We start from the raw sequence: 22,375 nt of genomic DNA, 5'->3' as shown, positions 1-22,375 counted from the left end.
TATTTCTTCTTGAAATTTGCAGATATCTTAGATCAAATTGCAAGCAAAATTATCTGAAAAATTTGAAGACAAATGTTCGTAATGTTCCAAGAAAATTTGGTTTTTATCGAAGTAAACCTGGGAACGTCTAAAGGCTCATAGGGCGTTTTCCCTTGATACGGCAGCATTTTCAGGTGCGGTTATGATCTCCGTGTCTCGAGAGCTTCTCTATGATCATTGATCCTTCGTTGACTTCAATTGGTTTTTTGTGGATCACTCCAGAGAGTAGATTAACAGTAGGTACTCTTAAGTCTGCCACCTCTCCTTACAGATTTATTCGCTGGTTAAAATACGAGTGCTCGCCGCCCCCTAAATTTTCACTTATAAATTAGTTATAATTAGTCTCAAAATGCCCCACTAGAACGAAATATGTCATCCAAACCTGAAAATATATCATACAACCCCTAAAATCTCTAAGATCTGCCGCAAAAGTTTTGTTTTAAAAAGAAGTTTTTAACGGAGGTGCTAGAGGAGAGAGATTTGATAGTCCTCCGATCAATTGGGCGGATTTAAAATAATTAGCCCAACCACTCGTTTATTAGAATGTTGTCTGATCTCTTCTTATGATTTATTTATTCATTTTAATTTTTTTTTCGAAGTCAAAGCTAAAAAATACATGAGAGTCATTTTTATGCATCTCGCACGATTTACTTAACATGCCCGACATTTTGCAGTACTGCGTGGATAGGAGAGGGCTGCACAGTGCACAGTAGGGCCGGATTAAGGGGGTGGCCACATGGGCCGCGGCCCATGGCGGCAAAATTAGGAGGCGGCAAATTTCGCAATTTTTTTAAATGCAAGTACAAAAAAATCGGATTCACAAAAAAATTACAAACAAGAAAAGGTGACAAAATCTCTCATTTCCTGAGAGTTAATTAATTTCTAATTTTGTCGTATTTCGGTGATACAAAAGACTGCGCACCTTTATTTAGTTGAGTTAAGAGAGAAACCAAACACGTAATTTGGCCTGGAGCGTTGCGGCGCAAAGAGAAATGATGACGAGGACTTGAGATGAAAAGGAGAAGCCCTCGATGCGGCGGTCGGCATGTAACACGTATTAGCGCCTACGAGACTGCATGAATACTTCACGCATTGCGTCAACCACAGTACGGTCAACAGCGGTCGGCGCGGCGAGAAACGCACAGTGCCTACAAGACTACATGAATACTTCACGCATTGCGCCAAACACAGTGTGGTCAGCGCGGCACGGCGGCGGAAGTTAAAATTATTCAACCACATTTATGTTTGTTCTTTCTTAATTTTTTTGTTCATTTCTTACAAATGAAAGGCCCTGTCCCCACAGAGATAGGTTTACGGAACTGGACTTTCGCGCGAAGTTCCGTGAACTTTTGCTAGTAGTGTTGACAGGGCTTACGCAAAAAATGTGTCCAACACGAGTGAACGCGTCTTATGCACCCTTCTCCCTCCGACACGTTCACTTGATGGTTTTTATTGATATTTAAAAATGAATGAGAAGAGGGCGGCAAAGTACAGGCGGCCCATGGGCGGCAAGTAGGTAAATCCGGCCATGCTGCACAGACCATTGCAAGACTCCTCTTGAATCGTATAAATACCTCAAAATTATATTTTGCGCTTAAAAAGCAAAAAAAAAACATGGTTAAAATCCAGCGAAATCGAAAATATCTAATCTGCTGGAAATAAGGCAAAAAAAGAGTTGACCCCACAAGATTATGGGTATGTCGTGGAGCGCATTTGAACGCGATGTACCTCTTCATGCTGTTGTACTGTTAAGGGAAAAGCGCCGTACGAACATTCAGACATTGCCAAATCTCCATGGATAAAATCGAAACTTGCCCGAGACTCAATGCATATTTTTTTTCTTTCTTTACAAAATATTACTCAAAATTTTATGTAAAGTATACGAAAAATAAAAAAAATATTCTCAACTTTTCTCTAAAATAAATATTTTGTCGGCGGAGATTTGGCAACACCCGATGTCTATACGACGTTTTTTTCTCAGCACATTAGTGTTATATTAATCTTTTCCACTAATTAATCAAATTATCCGCAATCTCTTTCCCAATGATGAATGCAGAGAAAAACATACTGCAAAGCGGCGAACTTGACAACCTGTGATCTTTCCTAATCTCCTGTGCTTAATATGAACATTGAACCTATGAAACACTAAAAGAACGAACCGAACGCTTCATGCTACGAAACAATAACGCAACGTGACACACTATCAGTTCCTCCAGTGTTGCCCGGCCGAACTAAAATGACGAAATCCTCCTCTCCTGCAGTAAAATCCTACGATCTCTCTAAAGCCTCATCTATCAACAATGTTTATAAAACTTCATCATAAACAATGAATGAGCAAGACATACCTAGAAGTGAACGAGAAACAAGTGTCTCTGCATTGGATGTTAGTTAAAACTGGGGCAAACGACTAGGTGTGTCGAAGAGAGGAGGAGGGTGGGGGGGGGGGGGGCATTCGAGCCTCATGTGTGTGATCGTGCCAAGCTGTGCATGACTCTGTATCCACATCGAGGGTAGACCCGCGATCGTGGATGTTCAATTTATAATGAGCCACTAAATCTACAGGTAGGTACAGGGGAATTTCTAGAAGATAGCAAGGAAAGGATGCATTTTAATACCCTACCAGCATTTTGAATGATATTCCCCTCTGTCAGGAGAATTGACCGTAAAGCGGAGATACGTGTTTTTGGGACTACGGGCCAACACCAAATTCTGAGATACGTAATTTTAGAATTACTATTTCAACCCACCTATTTTTTGCCAATTTCGACTGAATAATTACTCAAAATTGCGATTTTAACAGGACTGTGTACTCAAATTGCTTCTTGGAAGGTTTTGATGGCTCGTAGCTGGATGGAACATCGTTCTTTGCGAATAATACGGACTGATGGATGTCATAAAAAAAAAACCCTCTAGATCCATGATTGAATTACTGGCACAAAATTGAATAGCTGGAAAAGAAACTGGCACCTCTAAAAGAAATATTATTGAAAACATTTCTTCCGCCGAGGCCGAATAATTACTCATATAGTTTGGTACATTAATAACTTTTCACCCAGATCGGAGCAATATCTCAGTAGCAGCTTAAAGGGGAGCATTCCGAACTCACACCTCGCGGGACATCGCGCCTTCAATCTCGAAAATGCAACACGGACATCCATCGAGTACGAATAGTTGTATCTCTGCGCCGTCATCAATGTATGCGCGTCATTTACCTTGCTGGTTCCACATTGTGTTTGTTTCCGTCTACCTTATTTGTAGAGGTGCTTCAAGGGCTACGGAAGCAACAAAGTCGAAGATTGAAGAGACGTAATTCGCCCTCGTGTTTCAACTTCTCACCCGAATTGAGGAGACACCACACTGACAACCTAGAGCGAAGCATTGCGAGCCACCTCGCACTCCTCGCGCTATCGCGCCTTCAATTTTGAATATGCAACACGGACATCCATCGAGTACGAATAGTTGTTTCTCTGCGCCGTCATCAACGGGCGTTATTCCCCTTTCTGTCTCCATATTGTGTTTGTTTCTATTTGTTTTAAACCTTTGATTTTTAGCCCTCAATATACACTCGAAATCTCACGCAATCCACAAAAAACCCTTATTAGCTTAAAAAATAAAAGTATGTGCCTAGCTTTTAAATTTGATTTTCCTCTCTCAAGATTTTAAGAAACTATGACCTTCCGTTTACTTTTCTCGGCGTGGAGAGTTTGCGGCAAAATTAAACTTCCCCGCATTTTCAAACTTCCCGGGATAAATTTAAATATTTTCATTTAGCAGCGCTCTTGTGGCTTCCCTAAGAACTAAAGTTTGTTTTGATTTGGCGATTAGTGATTCAGTGATAAAGAACTGTGCCAAAATGCTGAAATGCCGTATCAGTGTCCGTGAATTATTCTCTTACCCTTAGTTTGTAAGCCAGTTTTAATCAGTTGAGCCGATTAGGTGAATATTAAATTTACTCCAGTGCAAGTTTCATTTTCATAGATGTCTAAAAGAAATATTTAGCCCCGGTGTGCTTACTTTTTATGGCCGATCTGAGGACCCGATCTGAGATAAGCATAGGTCGTTTGCCTTTTTGTAACAGAAATCGATCAGGCCCTCGTAATCGTAAGGATTCCCCTGACTCAAAATTGGAATTGTTGAATGAAATACGAGGAACCGGTGTCTTCAGAGTGGGAGGTTAAAAAGTTGAGCTATTAAAATTCCTAAGTGCTTCTCAGTCAGTTCTCCCTCCCCAAGCTAGTGTGAGCACTTTTTCCTGCTGCCGCACACTGCACAGTTCTCGCCGCTAATCAGTTATGTTACGAGCGTTGCATCAGTAGGTCATAAATGCCGATTCGGGCATCGGTTCTAAAGTTTCCTGGAGCTATTTTAAACTGGTCCCCCATCTTATCAAGACCCCCACTTTCGCAAACCATTAATTCAATCAAGTGGTGATCAGTGAAAATCTGACCTCTGAAGTTCTGTTCCTCGTCTCTCCTCAATCTTAACTACCGAAGTTTTGGTCCCCTTAAATTATTCCCTGCTTTCAAAATATTTCAATCTTACCTTAGTGGTCAAAGTTTTACTAATTCAAGGTCAATTGTTTTGTTAGCGCTGCTGGAGTATCTTCTGTTTTTGTGATAAGCCATATCGTGATACTTAAGTGTGTTCTACAACTAGTGATGATAAACTGAAGCTGCTATAAATTATAATTCTTCATTTGAAAATCAACCTGTCTGTTTTTGTAAATAACTGTTTAAAACATTTTCAAAGAACGTGCTATTTGGAAGGATGATAAAGTGCTTTGAACAGAATCAATCAATTGCTCACCGATGTTTTCTCTGAAGTTATTGTGATAGATTTTTCAACGTTGCCTGTACCTACCTAAAAACAGCATCAATTGATATACTTGACGTGCTATATCTTGTAATAACTAGTCACTTTTCAAAATGGCCCTAAGTTCCGTGTTGCGTACAGCTAATGTATTACTGCACGTCATTGGCTCTATCCTGTTCTGCAGCGGAGTTTATTTCCACTGGCAAGTGAAGATTCCCAGCAAGATAAGCCCTTTGGATTCAGCTTTTGGAGATAAATTCAAATATCTAACATTCTGGAATGCGGTATGTAAATTTTTATTATTTATTTATTTTTATCGACTCATCCAGGTAGCGTTGGCTAGTATGTAGTTAAGCACATCCAGGTCCTTTTTTCACTGATTCCTCAACCACAAAGATTTGGTGATCATGTATCTAGTATCTGCTCAACTCTAAACCCTCTCATAAAAAATTTTTTTTGTTCTGGAATTTTCTTCTAAATTTTATTGGAGTATTGTGAATGACATAACTGTGCATAACTTTATCTAGGTACTTTTTTACATGAAGGCACCTGCTGTATCTTCTAGAAATTTCTACTTTTTATACCTATTGAAGAAGACTAAAAGTATTTGTTTTTTCTATCAGTCATGTATTCATTTTTCGAGAGGATACTAGTCTTCCATTTCCAAAAAATTCTCTTGCAATCCATCTTAAAAATTGTTAGTACCCCAAGGTAATTTTTTTGACAATCTGGATTTGAATTATACATGTACAGAGGAGACACATGTACATGCAGCATGTGCATCCTCCCTGTGATTCTTGATGTAGCACGTTACATGCTGCTTTTGAATCCTATCATTTAATATCCATTTAGACAAAAAGAGGAGGGGGGGGGGGAGTTCAGGAAACATACCTGCTTTCCTGATGCTTTTTTAATAGTATCTATTGTTTGGATAACCATCTTTCTATCATTCTGAAGCTATTATTGTGCATCTCATAATGATGTAATTGAAATGATGCCCTCAATCACAACTGCTCATCCTAAACTGGAGTACTGCTTTTTATTAATTTTTTTTTTTTTTTTTTTTTTTTTTTTTTTTTTTTTTTTTTATCTGATTTTATTGGGTAATTAAAAGTCCTTTGAAGTTCCCCAAATTTAACTACAAACTGTGGGAGGCTCTGGGGGAACCGTTCTTTACTAAACTCTTGACAACTAAAAATTTTCTCTACCTACCAAATCTTTTTTCGAAAAGGGAGGGGGGGGGGGGGTATAATCTTTTTGGTACTTTTGTTTTCTTGGATCTGAAAAAGGCATCTGCTTTTGTTTTCCTCCTTTCATCTATGTCCGTTTTCTGGTAATTGGAATTTCCTCTAGAACATGTGCTTTTTTAGGATTGAAATTTTCTACATTACTTAATGACAAGCACGTACCTACTTAAAGGGAAGGAACAGAAACGGTTGAGGAAATAACAGTACTTAAATTCGTTGTGCGCACTAAGCTCTATTCAGAGTCAAATTTGTATCTGCCATTTAACTTTTTGTGTGTACTAAGACATTTTAATTTTTGCATTCAGCTCAAATCTTAAAAATTAAGATAGAAATTTTCTATCTCACTTCAAAAGTCAGCAAATATTATAATGTTGTACCTAATATACCTAGGTAATATTATTTTGGCTCAAAAATATCCAATTCAAAGAGAACTGAATCCAGAGAAATAAGAGGTTTGAAGTTTCCCCCTTCCATGGGACCTTATGTTAGAAATGAATTTCAAGTTCACATTTAGGACTTCTTAAATTATTTTGGGCCAAAAAGATTGGATGCGCAATGAATAGGACATTTTTTTTTTGTTCGATTTTGAGCTTTTTGCCAATTTTCATCTTAAGTGAAACTTAGTTGGCCTTATATCTTCATCAACTTTCCACAGCTACTCATTTGTATATACTAACTTGAGATCATTCTGTTTCAGTGTATCCAAGCATTCTTTTTCACATATTGCTTGATTTTGGACATATTTGTCAAGAGCAACCCCAACAAACCTCCGAAGACTGTAGCTTTCAAGAATTATTTGTTTGCCACCATCGGTTTCCCAATCGCATGTGTAAGTTTGAATTTTTACTTTTAATCATGCCAGTCTTTCAACTCATGAGAATTTTTCACCCTCATGAGTGAAGAAAAACACTGTCAAATAATTTCTATCAAATCCTCATGAAAATTTCCCCATCAATAAAAAATAGTCGATTTACAACCCCTAAAAATTCTCATTTGTGGCTGAAATTTTACCCAGGCTGTACTTATACAAGGCCATTTTATAGGGCCCAAGGACCATACATACAGGGAACGACTTGGTGAGACCAGGCTAATATATTTTCGGAAATTGATGATTTTTGAGTCAAATTAAACGGGTTTTGGAAGTTTCAAAAAATCTCGTTAAAAAATTAGCATAGAGGATCGCTTGCTGAAGTAACATTTTCGTGTATACCTATTTTATACTTTTCTGTGATGGTTCTGTTTTGGTTTCTTCTCTCTCCTCTAAATACGTAGGTTTGTGATCACTCTTTATTTTGTGGACAAACTTGTAAGAATTAATGGTTGTAACTTATTTTGACAATGAAAATGAAAAAAATACGAAAAGAAAAAAAAAGAAAATGCCAAAGAAGGGGTGAAACCTTTCTGGTAGCTGTCAACGGTGCTCATTTAATAAAGTTAACATAATCATACAATGTACTAATTAATTAAGATGTCAGAACTCCAACCTGAGTGTCTTTTTGAATGTCGCAACAAACCAATACCCCCCCCCCCCTCCCTCTACCCCTGAGGAAAAAAATAATAACAGGAAGGTCCCACACTTGTTTTTTTTCTTTTTTTCAATAAAGTAATTATTTTCAAATTAATGAATAATCAAATTATCAGGTATATAAATATCCAGATGAAAAGGGTAATTATGCATGCAATCAGAAAAAAGAAAGAAGTAACCAAAATGGAACTGTAGAAATGTGTAAAATGTGGTAATTCTGGGAAGAAAACCCTAGACCTCATGGATGATGCGTACAGTGATAATATATAGACCCCCGTGCCACCATGAAATTAAGAACTGAGGCACAAAATTTCGCCACTTCAGCAAACAATCTCTCTTAGAGATACTCTTTCCCAATTTTTTTTCTTTCTTTTTTGAAACATTCAAAGTCTGCATGTTTAAACGGCATAATGAGATTGAATATTTTCTTATGAAACAATGTTTGACTACAAAACCTAGGTAACATCTTTGGTTTGATTCAACAATTCTGAGGATTTCATGTACCCAAATGTGTGTAAAACGTGTTTTTGAACTTCTGAGTGTTCAGATCTTTTAATGTAATATTATTTCAATTATTTCTATTTCTAGTTTGTGGCTACAGTATTTTGGGGACTATATACTCTTGATCGGGAGCTTGTATTACCCAGAGTTTTAGACCCATACTTCCCTATGTGGCTGAATCATATCGTGCACACAATGGTCGCTGTTTTTGCCGTCTTGGAAATGTTGTCTGCACCTCATACTTATCCTGAACGATCTCGAGGATTGTTCACACTAGGAACTTTCACAGTCATCTACGTTGTTTGGTAAATTGCTCTATTATGTAATTCTTTATGTCCATAGCTAAACTTAAACAAATTAAACTGCTTTATTTAAAAACGAAGAAGAAAAAAATGGATGAAGTAAAAAAAAAGTTTTGTGGAAGAAAATTAACGGCTCTATGGCAATAATGGGGAAGGCAATGTATTTTTAAGCGGTTTTTAATTTCTTCTTATCCTGATGCATCAATAAAAAAAAGACTCAGACCTAACACACTGAGGGTCATTTTGGCTTATATTCAGTCATGTATGTAAATAGTACTTGTTTTACCAGAATATGATTACTCTGCAGCATGATATAATTGTAATTGTCCACGGGAAAAAGGATCTCAGTCTGTAAAAAATATTGTGATAATGATACCGCAACATTGAAGAAAGTTCAACCAATATCCCGCGGCAAAAATGTATTAAACCAAACCGGAGTTAGGGAGGTTTAAAGTTCGTTTTTCGAAAATCTGGTCTTGAGAGAAAGCTATTTGAAACTAAAATCTATCATGTTCAGGAATCAAAATAGTTAGATTATGATGCAATTTTATGCCCTCATGAGGTGCAAAAGTTTACTAAACGACTCTCCACTTTTCTCAAGCATACTGTAAAGAATTTACCATCAAAATCTCAAAATTCGATTTTGCAACTCAACTCGGTGGAAATTGTCATGCTAAAAATTTACCACTGTGGACTAACAACAAGGTCCTTTTTTCTGTTGATGGCCACAGTTGCAGGGTCGAAATAGAGACTCTAGGGGAAAGGGGGTTAACCAACAATTTTTAAAGAAATAATGTGCATCCTACTTTCAAATTATTTTGAGTACATTCAGTTATTCCATAAACTTGTTCAAATAGATAGATTAAAGTCGCAGCATAAATCACTGCAAGGAAACTTCGAAAAGTTAGAATTATTTCGACTTATTTTCTCATCACTCAACTTTATGATCTTGACCTAAAGAACATCATTGGGTCCAATTTTCCTTACATTTTAATTTTTAACACAGCAACTACTTTGAAAACAGTTGGTAATTTACTTGAAAACAAATTTAAATTTGAAAGGTTTTGATTAAAGTATCCTCTAGTCAGGAGTGCAGAGAATATTAGATTTTTCAATATCTGGATTTTTCTATTGTACAAAACCACAGTCAATTGAAAAGAAATCATTACATGTGCCCACACACTTAAAAACTTAATGTGACGTAAAGTAACTTAACATAACACCAGGTTGCAAAAAATATTTTGTGCCAGGAAACTTTCTGCACTGCTGCTGTTAATTGAAAGCAGTTCATTTCACCAATTTAAGTTTTTACCTGTATTTTTCCAGGGTCCACATTATCTACTTGAAGAGTGATCTCTGGGTTTATCCAATTCTCAAAGAGTTGAACCTGCCTTTCCGAATGCTATTCTTTGCTGCCATGTTAGCCTACGCATTTTTACTGTACATCATCGGAGATGTAGTGAATAAACTAGTAAACAAGAAAGTGCACAAGGTAAATCAATCAAATATTCTGATGATCTCTCCTGAATGCTGAAGAGCAATGTCATTAAAAATCGCCTCCTAAGAGTGTGAATCTCCTCTCAAATGCTTTATGTTGCCATCGGAGACATATATCACTCCATAGTTTCATGAGAATTGTAGTGTTTTGCCTCTCCTTTTTCAACGATAGTTTATCATTAATTTAACGTATTTAAATTTGTGAAGACCTATTCTGGTGGTAAGTCTAGTTTGGTAGGCACAAACTAGATGTTTCCCTTTGTACTATTTTCAGAAGAAATTTTTTAAAGCATCATTGGAGACTATGTTGTTCCTTTTTTTGATGAAAGTAAGTCTTCAATGGTTCCCTAGATACTTCTGCCACCAACTATATCAGACTTATCAAGGAACAAGGCCATACAAGAGTCTTTTAAAATCCCCCTTTTTTTTTTTTTTAGAAAAATAACCACTTGATTATAAAATCTGATATCTCTTAGCTATTTAGTTGGCCTGTGAAATTACTGAACTCTGTCTGCATGGACATCATCTCAAAAGTATGTCTGTTTACAAGACAAAATCAATAATTTTAGTCTGTTATTTTCAATCAAGTTAGACAGTCAATTGATAGTGGCCTTATTTTGGTTTGGTTTAAAAAGCTCCAGTAGTTGGGAATATTTTTACTCATGTTGATGCTCTCTTTTGTTCATTGAGGAGGATTTATTTGTCCTAAGTATTAGGGTTTGATATTTAAATTAATTTATCAAATTTTGTCGGTGATCTTTAAAAAATGTGGACAAATTTTTCTTATTACAACCCCAATTGCCAACACCATCCATCACTCGTCAAAAATAAGTTTCACAACCCAACTTGTGAAAAGGTTTAGTTTGAACACCACAGACTAGAAACTTCCCCAGCCCGGTGAATTCTTCCTTCAATGTGCCAAACTAAAACACAGAAAGCAAAATTTCCATTGTCTCAAAATGATGCATTTTTATTGAGCAAGAAAAAAGAGGGTCTCTTCCCCAATCCTCCCTGTTTTACCATTTTTCTCATCTGTTAATCAGTGAATTTTCAGAGTGAAATGGCTTATCTATGATTTCCAAATGCTTTAATTATTTCTAAGGTGATTGAACGTCGGAAAACTAGTCATTAAAGTGAGTAAGCAGTGTGATTAACGGAGTTGCCTGTAAAGTAATCTAGAGTAAGCAGTGTGATTAACGGAGTTGCCTATAAAGTAATCTAGTGACTCGTCAAATGGATGTGAAGTATCGGTGTGATGTATTGGATTGTTTTGGTTATTCTTTTGGCAGTCAAATTGGCAGGTCAAGTTTGGATTGAAATGCATGGATTAACACATTAGCAGATCGTCATCATGCTCTGATACCTAATGGTCTATGAACACTCCTGGAACATTAGGCTTCAGTCTGCTTGTGTAGATGCATTTTATCGTTTTTCTCAATTCATGCATTTGAATCAATAACCGTTACCAGTTAATCATTGACTGTTTTTTCAAAATCCATAGCTACATATACATTTTTATGACAATAGCAGTATGCTCTCTTCATTTTATGAATATGATATGTGCCTAGCTTATAGTGCAAAGCTAAGCAATGTTTATAGCGTCAATTGGCTGTCTTTCAACCAAAAATACCCTAGCCATTGAATCACGTGGAATCTTTATTGTTTGTGGATGAATGCTAGTATATATTTGATCTAGCATCGGTAGCTTTGTGCCTTACCATTGCTCTAACTTAAACTGGGTTGGTGTAGTGTAACCTAGAATAAAATCAGGTAAAATCTTGCATTTCTGTCTTGCGCGGAGAAAATAAAAAAATGGACTATCTGTATAAGGTATCCTGGGCTTACTGCTCAAAGATTTATAGGAGCTACGGGATGATTATCGAAATTGATAGACAAAGAAGACATAGGGAGAATTGAGCGATCCTATTGGATGACATGGATGGTTCTCATAAACTAAGGGAGAAAACGATGCACTCGATGCACGATACTTTGGGGTCTCTCGTGGGTTGCTGTTAGTTAGTCTACAACCTACCTCCTTTGTCCATTGCAACCACCCACTTTCACCAATAGGATCCCTCCGTATCCTTTTTATTCTCTTTGTCTATAGCTTTTCCTATCAATTTCAATAATTGGCCTGCTGGACTACCCATATTTTTATTTAAAAATACATCCATAAGCATATCATTGAAGAGATTTCCGAGGTTAATTTCTCGAAAGTCGAAAGCCATCAATTTAATTTCACTGAAACTTTGAAACCCCCATGCTCCGATACCAAAACGCTAAAACAATGAATTAATTTGAAAAACTGACCAAAAGTAAAGAAAAACGACTCTAACAGCATTACCCATATAAATACCCGTGATTTTAAACAATTACTACAAGCGGACAGTCCATTCTTGCCCGTGCTGTGCGAACACCCATTGTTTTTTATTGAAGGTTACCCTAAATTGGTGTTGGTGTTCCATTACACATTATATTAACTGTTCTGTTAAGATTCTTTGTCACTTCTCTTAATTTGGATGCAAGTTTTTTTTCCAGCCATTAATACATTTAGTACCTTAATGCTTTTTAAAATTGCGGTTTTTTTCATTTTAAACTGTGATATTTAATTTGGAGTATCCTGCCTCTGATACATCTGGGAGTGTTATTTGTTTGATTTTTGCATTCATTTTTGACTGATAGTTTAATTTGTTTGCACATGAATTCTTTTTTGTCAGTTCATGTTGTACATACGATATCTTGGTGATGATCAGTTAGTCCTACCCCCCTGTAGTAATAGCATACCTGTCTACTTGAATGACTACTCATTCTTTTTCTAAAAAAAAAATATGATGCCTTCGAAATTCAGTGCCTTGTTTAAAATGATGAGAGGAGCTTGAAGTTTGTAAGAAGTGCTACTTACGGAGGTTTTTATGTAGAATTTTAGAAGTTGAATTTTGAGACATACTTTTTATTTTGCCCTCAAGCTTAGTGCATGTCTGAGTCATACTCTTTTTAGCTTGTGAATTTGTATTTACCTACTTTACCTTCTCCTGGGGTGCAGAAAGTTCTTAGCCCTCCCTCTCATTGAAACCGCATCTTTTCTCAATTTTTCTAAGCTACAATCTTTTTGATTTTTTATACCCGAATAATCGCAATTTTATGGAAAAATACTCAATTTTCACAACAATTTTTGGAAAATATGCGATTTTGGTGAGTCAGTGAGCTGGTTTACCCATTTTTCTACGCAAGCAGTAAAGCAATTGCGTAATTGGGAAGTTTCTGCACCTCTGAATTTCTTCAAGGCATTTCAGCATTACGTATCATCCTTTTTTTGCTTGTTGATCCTTTATACATCTATGTGATAGCAGCAAACTTCTTCTGTAAGATAGCTACAGCCTGTATTTCTCTGATTTTTTATCTCCTGTTGCTTCTATGCTGAAAGCAGAAATAGACTCGGATTCTTCTTTCCCCCAATGCGATATATTCTGTTTAAAAGGTGTGTTCTACGGATGGTGTTTTTGTAATATTGCATGTTTCCTCAAGATTTTGATCCGAATTTTCTTCTTTTTGAATCAAGACCTGTCATCAAGGAATTTCACCTGGAATGCAAGTGAATGAATCATCTCCACTCAATTCAAATTTTCCTGTCACGTGAAAAGAAAGTCGGCTTTATCTAGGTTGAAAAGGTTGTGCGGTGCATATGTTTGTCAAAAAGCTAGAAAGAAAGTAAAATTGTCCTATTTTCTAGAAATGCCTTATTTTCAAAAAGTTTTGTAATGAGCTTCATCATTTCCTTCCCCGGAAAACTTGGTGCCTTGTCATGTGTTAATATTTTCATCCATCAGGTCTATTTTTTTCCCAAAATTCAGGTGCAGTTCTTAGAAATGTTAAGTCCTTATGCATGTCATAATAGGAATGTTATCTGGAATCAAGGTGTAGAATTTTATGATAAAACTCTGCTTAATTTACCTCTGTCTAACGCTTGTTTTCGCAATCGGGTTCCATTTAAACATTGACTATAAAAATTCAAAAGAACATTTGCTCCTAGCAGTAGACAGACTAATTTCTGCATAAATGGAACCAATTGTAATTAGAAATAGACCGATCATATTACATCAAGTATCTGTCACAATATTTGGATTCAGCCATGTGTTAATAGCATGTTAGTCTAGTTGAAATGCAAAGGTTTGAGATTGTCATCATATTTAAATATGAATTAGCATCACAGCAACCTCTTACTCTTTTTTTCAATAAAACAATATCATGTAAGTAGTAGGATTTTCCTCTATGAATTGTACTTTTTAAAATGTACATAGGTTGTTTCTTTATCTGGTCAAAATAACTTTACCTGCGAGACTGCAGTGTTATCTTTTCATATAAGACCGAAGGAAATCACCATTGTTCTTCAAACCTATCCATAAACTTTAAGCAGAATATTGCTTGGATTTTTCCCAGCTTGCCACAGCTTTCTAAATTTTCGTTTTTTTCGTAAAGTTCATTCGGGAAACACAGAATCACATGTAACTAGCCTAAGAAACGATAATCTCTAAATCATATTTTCAGGAAATATAAATTTGCTGTGCTCAGTCTGCAACAGCGCTTCAGTGGCAATCGAAACATTCAGTGTCCTGAGCTTCTCACTTTTATAATGACAAAATTGTTTTCAAATTCACTATTCTGTGAATTTCTTTGCATTGAGCCAATAACTTTGTTTCTTAGGCAGTTGCATGTTGAAGGTGAAACTACAGAAATGCGTATCTCGGTTTGCGGTGTAGCAGACTTCCTGTCATACTTTATTTTCTACATTGAAAATGACTGAACATAATGTCTTGAAAACTTCGATGATTTTTCCTCCCCATGTGAAGAATATTAATTTTCATGCCATGATATTGGTTTGGTCTCCTTTTAAAAAATGAAATAGGAACAGAGATTTTGAAATTCCACAACTGAGATAGGATTTTTGCAGTTTCACCGTTCACCCTCAATGCAGTAGTTATGTTCAATATTTCCTCAAACGAGCATTGTCCTCTGCAATCGCAAGCAACTTTACAGTGTCTTGTAAGTTGTTCAAGCCTCAGTTGTATTAAAAAAAAAGTCAGAAGAATTTTCTTAGTTTAAAACAACAAAAATTTGTCTTTTTAACTTCTGCAACAAGCCAGCTTTGTGAATGTGACAAACTAAGTACATTTAGCCATGCATGTTCAGTTTAGGTGAAAGCAAATACTAGTAAGTTTATCTTGGACCATACACAAGCTTGGAGCTCATCAAAATACTTTGATGGAAGTTTGCTTGCGTAGACTCAACCTAAGTGAAATTAATGTTTTTAGTTTCTCATATGTACTGAGATGATTTTATTATTAACTGATAGTACATATAACCATGATGGATTTTTCTTCATGTACAGTGTTTTGTTGTTACTGTTATATTGCCATATTGACCAGTCAGAACACAGGTGACTTTCTTTGTGCCTTTTTTTGTTTCACCAAACTGTTAGCGTTTCAATACGTTTATTGTTAAATTGCTGTTTGTCATTTATCATCTTATTCTTATAACATAGCTATTATAATTTACAAATCTTGATTGAAGGTTTTACCAGTTTTAAATTTTCATACCTTTTCTTATTTTCTTTTATATTTTAACAGTTACTCATAATTATAGTAACTGTTTACTGAAGGTTGCTAACCATACTATCCCAGTGTGACCAAATATTATCGTGTCATCAAAAATCCATGACTCCAATTTTATGTAGAACTCTTTTTCCATGAACAATTCATGAAAGTTGAAGTTGAAGAAAGAAGTTGAAGAAAGTTGAAGAAAATTTGAAAGTTGCTTGAAAAGAATCTTCCCAAGCAATCTGAAAACTCTTTTTATCGGTAGTTAATCAAAAATTTGAAATTTAATTTTTCAACAAGGGCAAAGTTGATATACTCACATATATTTTTATTTTATTCTATTTATTTTATTTTATTTTTTTTTCAAATATTTTGTGTTTGAATTTCAAGTGTATTCTTTGTTCTCATTTTATTTTAATTGCTGAAAATCCACTGATTCATAATCAACCTTGTCCGGGCGTTACCGGTATGATATTTGTATAGTATGTTTTTTCTCCTTGTTTCTTTCTGCTGCTTGCAGTGATCGAAAGTTTTTTCTTAAAACCTCTTTTCTTAATTCTTCTAAGACTTTGAAGAAAATGTGTGTGAAGTACAATAAATTGTTTAAAAGAAATTTGATTTCATTTTGTTTTAAAAAGTGCCTTCGGTTTTTTCCTTTATTTTTACTTGAATTTGTTTTGTAACTTGCAGAAATGAATATTTTATTGAAAGAAACCTAAAATAGCAATTCATCGTTGAATTTTCAGAATAAAAATTTTAGTTTGGGGCTCCTGCTCTCTTTTTGAAGAAAATCTATGCCAAATATCCTGCGGAGCGATTCATTTTATCAGATGGTTAGATTCTCATTAAGATTCATGAAACATACCTTTATAGGTCTCTTCCCTTGCCCTCGCAACAATTCAACCAAATGAACATCATAACTTTTCTAAAGCAGCATTAACAAAAATTGGTTAAACTTTGCTGAGATTGTGCATTATATTTATCTGATAAGCAGTAAAATTTTTACCATACTAAGATTTTGTGTTTTAAAGTTCTTTGTGTTTCTGCTTACTGTTTCTGTGAAGAACTTTTTGCACAAAGCCTTCATTCAACGAAAAAAAAAGGAGAAAGAGTTTAACGTTATCATAGTGTTCCTTTCAATTGCCTCTAATCTGTTTTTTGAGAATCACTGGGTATTAATGAAAACAGTAAAATTTTAACTCAAGGGAAACATTCTTTTACAATTTTCCCTTTGAACTTGAAGTTAAACTTTTGAAAGTGTCTCGCCAGGGATTCAAGTCTCTTATGTTTCATAATCTGATAGCCGCTCTCTGTTACCGCAATAAATTCTCCAAATATGAGGTGGCCTTTGAAAATTGTTTTCTTCATCTAATAACTGGAACACTGCTATAGTGCAAGAACATATTTAAATGATAGTAACTTGTAGTGCTCATAAGCACACTTTAGGAGATCAAAGTAAGGAATAAAAGTGCCCTATCATGTGGGAGAAAAGAATTATAAAATTTCTAGATGCTCTTTTAACCTTCTTTTTTATCACCACAGAAGAGTATCCTCTCCTCAAGTGAAGTCTAAAATCTTCTTGCAATGTGTTAATATCAGCTCTGAAAATGTATCTTAACAATTTTTTCTTTCCTGTTTTTTTTATTTTTCTTTTTAATTTTATACAAAGGAAAGTAATCTCAAAATTTCTTGAAACTTATATGAGGGGCTTGGAGGACAAGGCGCATGAATGCAGTTTTTCAAAATATTGAGCCCACGAATTATTTCAAGTAAAACTAGTCTTAATGCGAATTCTGTGAAAAATTTGCTCCAAAATTCCAATTTTTAAGCATCAAAGAGTCAGTTTGAACTTCCTTTTCATCACAGGGATTCGTGTAATTTCTAAACTTTAAACCTGTATTTCTCAAAATAGCAAAAACTGCGCTAATGCGCTTTGTCTTCCTTATGAGGCATAGACCTATCAACTCACCGATAATTAGTTTTCAAGGCTGTAAAGAAGTGAGAATAATTGATGCATCATTTAGTTTTTATCATACCGAACAGCATAGTTTCTCATCACATAGACTTTTTCCGAATTTGAGATCAATAATGGAGAATCATGTTCCAAGTTTGTATTCTTTTTTTTATGATCACTGATGAAAGCTCTAGAGGGAAATTGTTACATTCTGCAGAAAGCATTTTTATCAGTTCCATGTATGTTTACCTTTTTTATTCATTATTCATTTTGTTTTTTATTATCAGAACTGAACTTATAATTCGAGCAAAAGAGGTAAGTAGGTATTTTTCTTACTTTTAAAATTAAAATGGAAACAGGTTGGTGCCTTCTGTTACCTTTTAATGTAAGTTTTTATGTACATTTACTTCCTCACCCTTTGACCATGTCTTCTTACTCTTTCCTCAGTGCTTACTCCTCTGTCTATATTGAACGTATGTTAGCTTTCAACCTTAGATTTGATTGATAAACTCCAAAACCTTTCTAAAGTTAAAAGTGTTCTGTTCCAAAGAATGAAACTGCTCTCCTTATGCAAATCATGGAACATACACTAACTTTATCTTTTTTTTTCTTCTTATGTTTTCAGGACAAAACAAAGAAGAGACGATAAGTCAAGACTGAAAGTGGTGCTCTTATTCTGGTCAAGAGGTGATTTTTTTAAAACTGTAAGAATTAAGTCATTCATATTGTTTTTTTTTTTTTTTATCATTATTTTCATTTTAGTTTGAAACCTTTTTACTCTCTCATAATCTCAATGTTTTGTTTAAGTTTGTTTTTTTAATTTTATAAGTGTAAGTCAAAAGTTGAATAAATCATGTCAAATTTTCTCCCTCTGGGTTTCCTTTTGAAATTTCAAAATTTAGACCAAGAACCGAAGAACCCTTCTCAGCAATCCAAGGTATTCGGCGATGGCTAAACTTTATCACAACTAAATATGATGTTCTTAATGCATTCCTTTCAATGAGTACCTGCTTATCACTAAATTTTCTATGTGCCTAAAGCTTAACACATTTTTTGAAGGGATGCTCAACTTCTTCAGAGCTTTTATAGCCTCAATAGTTTTTGAGAAGGAGGACGTAGAGAAAATTACATTCTGAACGACCCTCATACATTCTTCCAGTGGTGTGAAATTATTAGTCAAAAGTCAACTTCAAATGTTTATTTAAAATAAAAACAAAGTGAAAAAGTAAGGCACAAAATTTTGGCTCAAAACTTTCAGTCACTAAAAATTGACAATAGGTATTACCTAAAAATGTAGCTGTATGATGGAGTTGGTCAATTGAAAAAATTTGAAACTAACCATCGTCAGAGGATAGTGGGCTTGCATGTTTTCAAGACACACCGTAAATCGGCACATTGCCCCGGCGGCTCGTGAGCCATAAGTAATGAGACGAAAAGGAATACAGAAATGAGAATTTACCCTAAGAGAGGATAATATGATGTTGACTTATGCTCATTCAGGCCCTTGATCTAGAATAGAATTTGAATCATACAGCTATTTAGGGTCTGTGCACTACGCATTGTGCAGATGCAATACATAGCATCCACCTACATATAATTTCCATTTCAGTAAGTTCCTCTCGTATCCTTGTTTACATTCTCTCATCATTTGTCAATCTGACATTTGAGGACTTGAACAAACTGTTGTTCAAATTCTAAGCCAATTCAATCTAAGTCACAACACGACAAGCTTCTTAGGCTCACAAGATCCATGGTATACTTCAATTGATGATCTAATTTTAGGTTACATTTTGCTCAGAAATAAGCTGCTTGAATCACTATTACAGCCAGCAAACTAGCCTGCAACTTTATAAAATACCACTTTAAACCTCCTGCTCCGGAGTATATATCTTCAGTCATTGCAATTTTTCCTCTCCAAGTCTCGGATTTCCAAAATATCTGTTTTTAAACGCAGTTTCATGATCTCTCTCCAAATTTCTTGCCGATCTTTGCTATCTTGGATCCCTAGGCGAATAAGCTTGTTCTCCGTCATTCTCACTAGAGCTCTGCCTGTGATTTCATGCTGTAAAATAGCAAATTCACAATGTTAGATCCCCATAATGAAACAAGAACACAAGAGAATCATCAAAATTGTGTATTTAATTATAAAGGTCAACATAGGTTCAATTATCTGTGAAAATCCTTGCATGCAGTTAAAGCTGCTATATTGTGTCAAATGGACTGATTTCAATATGATATTATACTAATAATGAATATGAATAAAAACGCCTTTTATATCATGAATAAAGGGGTTGTCCTTTGAAATTGTGCCCCTTGTAAAATTGTATGCTATGCCATAGGTAATACACATGCAAAAAAATTATCTTGAGCCCTAAAAAATTGTGACGGCTCCTAAAAACTAAGCTTGTCACTGGCCTGCCAAGATGACTCCTAAAATTGAGGCTATTATTGCAGAAAGGGCTCTTGGAAAACCTTGCTTCGAGATGTTAGCCATTAAAAGTATAGATGTTGTTCCCGGCAACAAGTTTGGCCAGATGCTGTTAAACTGTTTTCCCCATTAAAATATAAGATCTATGAAAGATTTTAGCAGTTTCAATCCTTGTAGGAAAGTAATTTTAAGGTTGAAATAAATAATCAAAGCTGCTACATGAAATGCCCTTTTTGCATTAAACAAGACAAGTCATTCAGAGTAACTGTGTTCTCACTGTTAATTCAACTTTCTTTGAACAGATTATGTCCTTTCACAAAATTAAATGTACTCATAGTTTATGTAAGCTCTTCTTGATTCATTCCCCAACGTCCAATTTAACTCTGAGACTGGAACACTTAGTTGAAAAATAGCATATTCAAGGGGCTTGGCGGACAAGGCACATACTTAGGTGCAGTTTTTAAAAAAATTGAGATAATAGTGATTTCAAGTAAAATTAGTCTTGGAGCATAATCTGGGTAAAATTTGCTACCTAATTCCAATTTTTAAGCATCAAAAAGTCAGTTTGAACTTTTTTCCCGCCATAGGGATATATCCATGTAATTTCAAAACTTCAAACCTGTATTTCTCAAAATAGCAAAAACTGCACTTATGTCCCTTGTCCTTCAAGCTCTTCATTTCACATTGAGAAACAATTGATTAACAATGTCAAGCACATTGTTAATCACTGTCAAGAAAAGTTACAAACCTGAAGAAATTTATCAGCATACATTGGGTAATACTCAGCGCAATGACGTCTTAACCATTTTTGGACATCTGCCACTGACCATAAGTAGACAGCACGGGGACGAACTGTTCGTGTCTGAAAAAGTTGTGAAAAAATAAAATTAGAAGAGACACATCTTGCGACTAAGCTGTCATAAATTCCTACATGCTCAGAGGGCAAATCACCATTTAAAAGTACTATAGATTTTTTTGCAGATTTTCAATTTAATGTGGGGCTGATCAAGCTTTAGATATTTTACTGCTAAGGATTATGATCTAAAAAAGTAATTTTTAAGTGATTTTGAAGTTTCTTGCTTTGATAATCTTCTAATGAAGAAAATTTGCCAAAAATTCTTGAGATAATAAGTGTCATACCATAGAAGTACAACCTAGTTGCAATGTTCTGGAGCGTCGATGGAGTCACTTTTTGAGGCTGCTTTGTCCAGTACTCCTGAGATAAGAGAGCGGCAACTGTTGATGCCGCATGAGCTGATTCTGAGTTCCCAGCTTTGCTCAGAAAATACAGGCATAAAATTAATTTCATAAAAAATCAGGAATTTCATAAATATTTTAATTTGTTGTGACTTTAGTCAACACACTTATACTTCGTCAAAATTTACGAAAATAATTACCAATTCAAATTAATAATTCCTGAAAACCACTTGTGGCCTGCAGTCTTTCCATAAGCTACCATGTTAGAAAATACTGTTTTGTTCATACTTGGCTCACGCTTTTGGCAAACAAGGGGCTCAGAGTAGCCCATTCATTGATTGACTTCATTGACACTCCAGTACATTGCGACTCTACTTTACTTATTGAGCCTTGCTTACTTACTTCCTTACTCTTACTTAAATAAGTGCATACATCATGGAAATGTATAATGAGAATAAATAATAGACAGCCCTTCTGCGGGGCGATTATTGAAATGATATTGACTCTATGTCGCCGCTTTGTCGTGTCACACAATCGAGTGGAACTCAGTCAATTGCGCGACAAGACAAAGCGGTGACATAGAGTCGATGTCATTTCAATAATCGCCCGGCTGCTGAATTATTAAAATTCCTTCTTGTCAGGCAAGAATTTTGGATAGAAAGTCTCTGAATTTTATGACTCACTTTAGGTTTGTTTGCTGAGTTGACAGTTTCTTCTACCATCCTAGAAACGTTAAATTTTCTTTAAAACTCGGAATATGGTGCAGAGGAACGAGACAAGGTAGTTCCGCAGTACTTCCGAAAACCGATTTAAAAAAAACAAATAAGTAAGAAGCTAGAACAGAATGAAAAGATGAGATAGTTCACGTCCAAATCCAAAATTTTGATAACACAACAAATCGTTATTTTTAGGTTAGAAATACACGTTGCCAGCTCAACAATTACTGATTATTTACCGTTGTGGATGATGTGAAGGGGGTGAAGCGGGTGAAGGGGAAAGGAGTATTCAGGCTGGGTTACTAAATTTCTGTGCATATTATTTTGAAAAATGCATTAGTGTGTTCTCTTTGACAAACACACTAATCTACAGGTATGGGAGCACTGAAAAGTACGAGTCTCATCCAAATGATTATCTTGTAAATTTTTTAGGCGCGTGCAGAGAAATGCAAGAAAAAATGAATAATTGCAAATAATTGAAAAAATACCCCCCCCCCCCCCTCCCCAGGGCCGGATTTACCTACTTGCCGCCCATGGGCCGCCTGTTTTTTGCCGCCCCCTTC

The 22,375-nt window shown here is 35.4% G+C and overlaps 2 protein-coding genes across 6 annotated transcripts; one reads left to right on the top strand and one right to left on the bottom strand.

The window, feature by feature from the left end:
• Positions 1–3,876: 3,876 nt before the first annotated feature.
• LOC109035054 (androgen-induced gene 1 protein) lies at positions 3,877–18,337 on the top strand. 5 transcript variants are annotated; one of them, XM_019048525.2, is made up of 6 exons: positions 3,877–3,975; positions 4,628–5,135; positions 6,796–6,927; positions 8,212–8,429; positions 9,753–9,918; positions 13,483–16,130. In XM_019048525.2, the coding sequence occupies exons 2-6, from the start codon at positions 4,965–4,967 to the stop codon at positions 13,558–13,560; spliced, it is 765 nt and encodes a 254-aa protein (XP_018904070.1). In that variant the 5' UTR covers positions 3,877–3,975; positions 4,628–4,964; the 3' UTR covers positions 13,561–16,130. The 5 variants fall into 5 exon arrangements, with proteins under 5 accessions (XP_018904070.1, XP_072154073.1, XP_072154072.1 ...); XM_072297972.1 differs by having other exon boundaries at positions 3,925–3,943; XM_072297971.1 differs by lacking the exon at positions 3,877–3,975 and adding an exon at positions 4,009–4,140.
• On the bottom strand, positions 18,197–22,015 carry ave (sterile alpha motif domain-containing protein aveugle). The gene is made up of 3 exons (XM_019048527.2): positions 21,780–22,015; positions 20,648–20,761; positions 18,197–19,533 (listed from the first exon to the last, which is right to left on the bottom strand). Exons 1-3 carry the CDS (start codon positions 21,816–21,818, stop codon positions 19,363–19,365), a joined length of 324 nt encoding a protein of 107 aa, XP_018904072.1. The 5' UTR covers positions 21,819–22,015; the 3' UTR covers positions 18,197–19,362.
• Between the last annotated feature and the right edge of the window lie 360 nt (positions 22,016–22,375).

The sequence above is a fragment of the Bemisia tabaci genome, chromosome 3, assembly GCF_918797505.1.
Source record: "Bemisia tabaci chromosome 3, PGI_BMITA_v3".
NCBI classification, from domain to species: domain Eukaryota; kingdom Metazoa; phylum Arthropoda; class Insecta; order Hemiptera; family Aleyrodidae; genus Bemisia; species Bemisia tabaci.
The sequence above is the reverse complement of the archived record's forward strand: the minus strand, read 5'-3'. Positions and strand labels throughout refer to the sequence as shown.